Consider the following 8,119-nt stretch of genomic DNA (forward strand, 5'->3'; position numbering starts at 1 on the left):
AAAATTCTGGGTATAAATTTTGAATTAAAAATTTTAAAAAGTTCGTAAAATTAATCCGTTCGAAGAGAATTGATGGACCGGGGATTTAAGACCAAAAAGATACTGGGCAGAAGCAGCGAGGTGGAGGCCAGCGAGGCCATTCATTTGGGAAGGAGTGTGGCCTTATCTCTCCACTGAACTCTTCTGCACGCCGCCTGAAATAAATATCTCAAATTCCCTTAGCCTATCTTCTTCTACTAAACCAGCAGAAAGTTGAAACAAAAAATGGCATCCTTCCTAGGAGTATCCTCGTACATACACCACTCCCCGTCTCTGGAGGTTTCCTCTTCCGGCTGTAATAGAAGGATAACACCCACTACAGCAACTTCTTACTTCTCCTTACCCTCCACCAATAAGTCTCAGTTCAATGCCCTCGTAGTGGCTGGAAGGCCATTGCTCGGCTTCAAGCACTCTTTTGTTTCTCGCGCTATCGCCACCCCCAATTCCGTGCTCAGCGAACAGGCCTTCAAGGGTCTTTCTCTCCACCAGGACCAAGACGACCAGGACGTCTATGACTCTCGAGGGGAGACTAAAGCTGAGGCTGAGACTTCCTCCAACCACCAGGACGAACTTGACATTTCCAAGTTGGGTTTGCCAGAGCGCCTTGTCGATTCCCTACTCAAACGGGGCATTACTCACCTTTTCCCAATTCAGGTAAATTTTTCTTTCTTTTCTTGTTGATTACTTAATATGTAGATTTTTGTTTTAAAAAATTATTATTTTCATTCTTGTGCGTGTTCTTCTAACTCCGACCCCTCTATTTCATTTTTTTCTGTCCTGCAGTAGATAATGACGATTTGCATACGGATGCTATGCGACTTGCTTATCTTATGCTAATTAATTATCATTTCAAATGTACCTGTGTTATGCTTCTATCTTACTTCCATTCTACTATTATACCATCTCCTAATCTTTATGTTGCGTTTGACATTTTTTTTTTCTATATAACCATGATTGTGCCTTTCTTTCTATTCAAGTACCTGAGTTAGGTTATGATTCTTCCCTTTAAATACCATTTTAACATTCTATACATTATATTTCCCCTTTCATTGATTTAGAGAGCTGTGTTCGTACCGGCACTGCAAGGTCGAGACATCATTGCTCGTGCAAAGACTGGCACTGGGAAGACATTAGCCTTTGGAATCCCCATAATTAAACGGCTTACTGAAGATGCTACCCAACACACAAGTCCACGGCGGTAATGCATCTCCTAATGCGAACCTAGACTTCATCCATTTTCAATGTTCTTGTTACGCTTAATATTTTTTCTTCTTTCTGTTTCTTTTTTTCTAGGATGTCTGGTCGGCTTCCCAGAGTTTTGGTACTGGCTCCTACTCGAGAGTTGGCTAAGCAAGTGGAGAAAGAAATTAAAGACTCTGCATCTTATTTGAACACTGTTTGTGTTTATGGAGGGGTTTCTTATAATACACAGCGAAATGCTCTTTCGCGTGGGGTTGATGTAGTGGTTGGGACTCCTGGTCGAATCATTGACCTCATAGAAAGTAATGACCTCAAATTGGGGGAAGTTGAGTATCTGGTCCTTGATGAAGCTGATCAGATGCTTGCAGTTGGATTTGAGGAGGATGTTGAAGAAATTTTAGAAAATCTTCCATCGAAGAGGCAGAGCATGCTTTTCTCTGCAACCATTCCTTCTTGGGTTAAAAAGTTGGCAAGAAAATACTTGGACAATCCTCTGAATATTGACTTGGTAAATTATTTTCTATGTACTATTTGAAATGCTTATTCGTGCTGGGTTTTGACATGTTACTTCTGTTTCTTTATTCGATAATGATGGAGAAGTTTCTGTCTAAACTCAAAAGGTTACAAGTCTTGAGTCTTGAGCATTGGAGGTAGTTATTTCTGCTTGTTTGATGGTTGAGCTGTTATTGTCGACCATCGGTGAAACATCAAAACTCTGTTTCTGATTGTCAATGGTGAAAATTAGTCTGTCCCCATTTTCAACCACTTTCTTGGGTTGGGAGGACTAATTCATTATTGAGTAAGTTGGTTGAAATTTTGATGCTCAGCAAGCTCAGATTGTGGTTATGGACCTCATAAATTTGATCTCTCAACCACTTAATCTGCAAAAGAAAACAATGCCATCCTTAAAAATGCTATGGTATATATCAGCTTAGATCTAAATCCAGCATAACACTTTCTTCCTACATTTCTGCATTGCAAATATTATTTCAGCTGACACATTGTCAAAAGCATGTTCTTTTTCTTTGTGAAAAAATATTCTCTGTTGAGAGATTAAAATTGAATGATGTAATTTGGTGAACAAGTTCAAAGATAATAAGTTTTCTCTTGAACAATGAGTGGAATTATATCTTTTGCTTATATTGTTAAAGAAACTGGGAGAAAAACATTATACACATCTATGTGCATACATAAGTAGCATGATGTATATTGATCTTGGAGTAGCACATTCCCATTATAAGTATCATGTTGAAGTTCTTTCATTGCGGAATGAAACCTTGATTTTAGTTTTTGTTCTTTCTCCTTTCTTAGGTTGGAGACCAAGATGAAAAGCTTGCTGAAGGGATCAAACTTTATGCGATATCAACCACTGCAACTTCAAAGGGGACCATTCTTAGTGATCTCATAACTGTAAATAATTTCTCTTCTCTTACTTTGTCTCACTGGTTTCAGTATTTCTTTGTATTTTTGTTACAAATTGAAGCCATCAATGAAGTCTGTCTATTATGTGTATTTTTTCTTCATAGATGTCTCTTTTTAGTGGAGAGTAACGTAGGAATCCCTTTTTTTTTAAGAGAATTTTACCATATAAAGCATAAACCTATTGCATCATTCTTATTGGAATTAATTTTGTTTGTGTTGAATTTGTCTGCGGTATATATTCTATATCAAAGATGAAATAGAGACAGTTATCCCAATGTAAATGTTTTGATATTATTCTATGTAATCAACATCTACTAAGTTGGCTCGCTTGTGTCATCAGCTGTTGATGCATTCTTTATTCTTTAAAGATTCTTCAGGATGGAATTTTGTTCAACTTTGGATTGTTATTCTTAGTTCAAGCCTTTGGTCCTCAAAGCATCTTTATTCAAGTCCTTAGTAGTTTTATATTTGCATTATGCTGCCGTATCTGGGTTGGCCTATTGAGTTTAGTTGATGTAAGCCTTTCTAAAAACCTCAACTTTACAATAATAAAAGTGCTTTCCTGGCTTTAAAGTTTTAAAGTTTTATTTAAAATTTTTATTTTGGGTTATTGTGTAAATTGGCCCCTTAACTATATCACTTTTCATGAATTGGTACCTATAGAAACAAATTTCACGATTTGGTACCTTAACTTTGCTTCCGTCAAGCATTTTGCACCATTGACCAACTGTGTTAGGTAAAATGATGATATGGCACATATTGGCCAATGAAAATGCTCCACGTATCATGATTGTATTTATTAGTTTCTTGCCACGTTTGCATATTATTAGCGGAGTTGATGTCTGAGGAAAATGGCTTGACAAAATAAAAGTTGAGGTGCCCAATTGTGAATTTGTTTCTCTAAGTACTAGATTGTGAAAAGTGGTATAGATCAAGGATCCAGTTACATATTAACCGTTTTATTTATGTGTGGAGACCCCCAAATTTCCATTATACATGGATCATATTGGTTATGTTTTTGCAAATGTAGTAGTTGCTTCCAATATACTTACTTTTACTTGTAAACTTTTCTTAGAGGAAATTATTTTATCATTTAGCTCTACTAACATGTATGCAATGTTTTTATGCTACCATATTTAAATGTTATTAGAAAATTTATATAAAATCACCATACTGAAAAAAACTGCATCTTGTCCTAATCTTCAGGTTTATGCGAAGGGTGGGAAAACCATTGTTTTTACACAAACAAAGCGAGAAGCTGATGATGTGTCTATCAGTTTAACAAATAGCATAGCTTCTGAGGCATTGCATGGCGATATATCCCAACATCAGAGGGAGAGAACATTGAATGGATTTCGGCAAGGAAAATTTACTGTGCTTGTTGCTACTGATGTTGCGTCTCGTGGACTTGATATTCCAAATGTTGATCTAGTATGTTACCAAAATATGTTGTAGTTCTTTAAACTCTATAATTTATTTTGGATCTGTTATTATGGTCTTTTATTTCTAGATTAGGCTCCAGCCGGTCGATACTTTTACCACCTTTTCTTTTTTCCTTTGCTTCTGCATGCAAAATTATGTTTGATGAAAAATGAGAAATGATTAAAATGTTACACCAACTAAACAAAATTGCTTCTATACATGTAAAATCATTAATTTTGTTATTCATTGAGGTATTAATTTAGTTCCTCGTAAATATGTATATTTTATCAAAACAGTTTTTTTATTTTTTATTTTTTTGTTTTTGGAAGCAAAAAAGCAACAGTAAAGGTACCAATTAAATATTTAAATGGTACTTCAATAGTTCAAGGATGTTATGATATTGTGCTTTGTAAAGAACTATACACAGAATAGGCTAGTACTTATTTGAAACTCTAACCATTCAGTTATTCCTTATATCATGTTTATATATTTAACAGAGTTAATGATATGGTATTCAATGTTGACTTCTTCAGTTACTGAAGCTTAAAAGAATATGAGTTATTATTTGATATTGTAAAACTAGGAGGAAAAACACATGTCAAAGTATAAAAATGGACATGCATGCGATGTTGATTTTATATCATAAGTTTGTTCTCTGATCTCTCCATTTTTCTGTTTCCAATATTCATGATCCAAATTTTGAGATATTATCATATATGGAAAGCTATCATTATTTTTTACCTGTCTTTAGTTTCAAAATGTGAAATGTGCTTTCTAAAGGCATGTGAGAAGACTGTGGCACTTATCGCCCTTTTATCCAGGTTATCCACTATGATCTTCCCAATGATGCGGAGACTTTTGTGCATCGCTCTGGACGAACTGGACGGGCAGGGAAGGAAGGTTCTGCAATTTTGATGTATACTAATAGCCAAAGGAGAACTGTCAGATCCCTTGAACGTGATGTTGGGTGTAAGTTTGAGTTCATTACTCCTCCAGCTATTGAAGAAGTTTTGGAGTCATCAGCTGAGCAAATTGTTGCTACTCTTAATGGAGTTCATCCTGAGTCTATAGAGTTCTTTACCCCAACTGCTCAAAGGCTTATTGAAGAACAAGGGACAAGTGCTCTTGCTGCAGCACTAGCACACCTAAGTGGATTTTCCCATCCCCCCTCATCCCGTTCACTTATTAGCCATGAGCAGGTAAACTATAGTATCCTTTATATTGCTTTTAATTCTAGTTGGAGCACCTAATTGTGAATTACATTCAAGTTTGCTTGTCCCCCATTTGGACAACCTAGTGCTTGATATTGGGACTTTCACTTGGAAGTTGTCAAGTTCAAACCCTTGGAAGGAGGGCTAGTTTATGGAAGAGGCTCCATGCATACCATAACATTTGTTTTTTAATTTTTTTTATTTGTTTTTAAGTGGCATACTTTTCTTGGAAAGCAATGCACTTTAGTTCTCCTTTATGTTGGTTGACTTGGTATATTGAAAATAGGGTAACAAGGAGAATACAACTACAGTATGTGGTTGTAACTATGCAGATGGTTGTAGGAATATAGTTGTTTTTGTTGTTGGTGTACTGAACTTTGGCCCTTTTCATCTTCTTCTGTTAGGCAAATCCTGTGTTGCTTTTTAATATATGTGTGTGTGTGTGTGTGTGTGTATATATATATATATACTTGTATATCAGTATATATATACCCATGTCCGAATGGGCAGTATGGTGGTGTCAACTAAATTTTTAAATGCCAAGAACCCACATCTTACCAGATGTTCAGATGTTTTGAAGTTGCTTGTCAATTTTCAATACCTATTTGCATTTGATTTTTTCTTTGTTTTGTTTGTGAAGATTTTTTGTTTCAATAAATTAATTTAGCCTGCTGCCTAACTGGACCCTGTGTTTCAGGGATTGGTAACAATGCAATTGACAAGAGATTCATCTTATTCTAGAGGGTTCCTGTCTGCTAGATCTGTCACTGGGTTTCTTTCTGATGTTTACCCTATCGCTGCTGATGAAGTTGGGAAAATATATCTAATTGCAGATGAGAGGGTTTGTATCTGCAAGGATTCTGTTCATTTTGCTTTGTTAATCTTGATGCATTTCTTTGGTGAGACTTAAGAATGTATTTATTATCAGGTTCAAGGAGCAGTGTTTGATCTCCCCGAGGAGATTGCAAAAGAGTTGCTGAATAAGCCAACACCACCTGGAAACAGCATCTCAAAGATCACAAAGGTTGATGATATTGGTCACTGTTGCTCATTAGATGTGCATCTGTGTAATGGGCATGTTGCTTATATTACTGTCATCTAATTCATCTAGCTAATGCTCCTTTGGCAGCCACCTAAGCATTTTTTTTTTTATTGCTTTAAACTAAGATGATTTTGTGTATTTACTTCTTCTGGCAGTTGCCTCCTTTGCAAGATGATGGCCCTTCAGGTGATTATTATGGCAAATTTTCTAGCAGGAATCGCTATACGCATGGAACTTCTAAGGATCGGAGAGGTCTTAGGGCCTCCAGGGATTGGAGCAGTGGCCGAGACTCTGGTGATGAAGTCCGAGGTGGAAGAAGTAGCTGGTCTCGGACTTCAAAAAGCAGTAGGGATGACTGGCTAATTGGCAGTAGCAGATCAAAAAGGTCTTCCTCCCAAGACAGGCAAGTCTTTTCCCTCTATTCTCTTATGATAAACTATCTTGAACTTTTTAACCTGTATTGATAAGATTGTTGGTCTTAAGGTCAAGTAATAAATGAGAAAGGAGAAAATATCACTCAACTCTATGCAACTAAGCCAGCAATAGTCTAATCCTGCCTGTACAACTTTTCTAAATCTGTTTGGTGTTGGCTGATCCAGATTCCCCTGATTTCATTCCAAAATTTACTCTTTAGACTTACTGTCCTTGTCTTGAAGAAAGGTAAAAAGGCTGAATTAGTTGGTTATTTAATGACAGAAATAAAAGTAGCTCTAGCCACATCTTTAGTAAACTAGAACTTATTTAGTCATATGCATGGAGGAGGGTTGATGCATGATGAACCAATGGACTTATTTTCTCTTCATGGCAGTTCTATGCTGCCCGTTCTATGCTCTCATTGACCCTTTTGTTTGTATTTTGATGTTTGGTTACTGTGGGTGGAAACTCTAATTACTGAAAACGTTATAATTCTGAGTTATAGCCATAGAAGGCAGTTACTATTACCATTCTTTATAACCTTCTATCAAACACGAATACCTTGTATAGGATTTGACATCGACGTCTTATTTTGTGTACAGAGGCTTTGGAGGTTCCTGTTTCACCTGTGGGCGTCCTGGGCATAGGGCCTCTGACTGCCCTGACAAGTTTGACTTTTAGCATGTTGCTTTAAGTATCAGTCTTCCGCACTAACCTGGACGATCTTGGAACTAAGCTGCTATTAGGCAGTTGCTTTTTGGCAGACATTGGCATTAAGTTGGTCAAAGAGGGAGACTCTCGCCTGCGTTGCAAATATTGAAGTTATCGTCGTATGCCTTTCTCTGTCACTGTTGCCATAAAATTTGCAGTCCGCTGATATCAAATTGGAGAAAATGTTACATGAAACTATTCTAAATAGAAGTTAAATTCTATGAAACATTATCATTTGAAACCAGAAATGTTATCTGCCCGATTTGTGGTAGCATTTTTTTTTCTTTTTTATTTTAAAGTGGCAAAGAAGGTATGATTTTAGTATAAAATTGAAATAGTTGTTGTTTTGAGGTGATGCCCATAATATTAAATTTTTTTAGTCCGGGTGCTAAATTAATGGTATCTCATTTTTTGAAATAAAAATTGGCAGAATATATGAAATAAAAAACCTATTCTCTGGGTGAGTGAAAGACCAAATTAGGATCTTAACTGCATGTCTATATACATATAGAGCTCACTTGCTTGTCTATGCATGTAGATCTCTTTTTTATTTTTAACAAATATGCATGTATATCTCATTTTGTTTTTTTTGTGAGAATGATTTTTGTGATATTAAAAATAATAGTGATGGTGAAATTAATTATTGTAATAATCAGAT

At 36.1% G+C, this 8,119-nt stretch overlaps 1 protein-coding gene across 1 annotated transcript; it reads left to right on the forward strand.

Moving 5' to 3' along the window:
• The first annotated feature begins 114 nt into the window (after positions 1-114).
• Positions 115-7,811, forward strand: EMB1138 (DEAD box RNA helicase (RH3)). Its single transcript, XM_022863375.2, has 10 exons — positions 115-693; positions 1,098-1,237; positions 1,333-1,747; positions 2,551-2,649; positions 3,868-4,092; positions 4,905-5,282; positions 5,992-6,135; positions 6,223-6,318; positions 6,492-6,739; positions 7,353-7,811. The coding sequence occupies exons 1-10, from the start codon at positions 265-267 to the stop codon at positions 7,429-7,431; spliced, it is 2,253 nt and encodes a 750-aa protein (XP_022719110.1). The 5' UTR covers positions 115-264; the 3' UTR covers positions 7,432-7,811.
• The last annotated feature ends 308 nt before the right edge of the window (positions 7,812-8,119 follow it).

The sequence above is a fragment of the Durio zibethinus genome, chromosome 7 (assembly GCF_047325235.1).
Source record: "Durio zibethinus cultivar Kanyao isolate XHJ-2024 chromosome 7, ASM4732523v1, whole genome shotgun sequence".
Classification (NCBI taxonomy): Eukaryota; Viridiplantae; Streptophyta; class Magnoliopsida; order Malvales; family Malvaceae; genus Durio; species Durio zibethinus.

Coding starts and splice junctions, on each gene's coding strand:
- EMB1138 (XM_022863375.2), top strand. CDS start 265: ATGGCATCCTTCCTAGGAGTATCCTCGTACATACACCACTCCCCGTCT. Junction 5,283..5,991: donor CACTTATTAGCCATGAGCAG/GTAAACTATAGT, acceptor CCTGTGTTTCAG/GGATTGGTAACAATGCAATT. Junction 6,319..6,491: donor GCATCTCAAAGATCACAAAG/GTTGATGATATT, acceptor TTCTTCTGGCAG/TTGCCTCCTTTGCAAGATGA.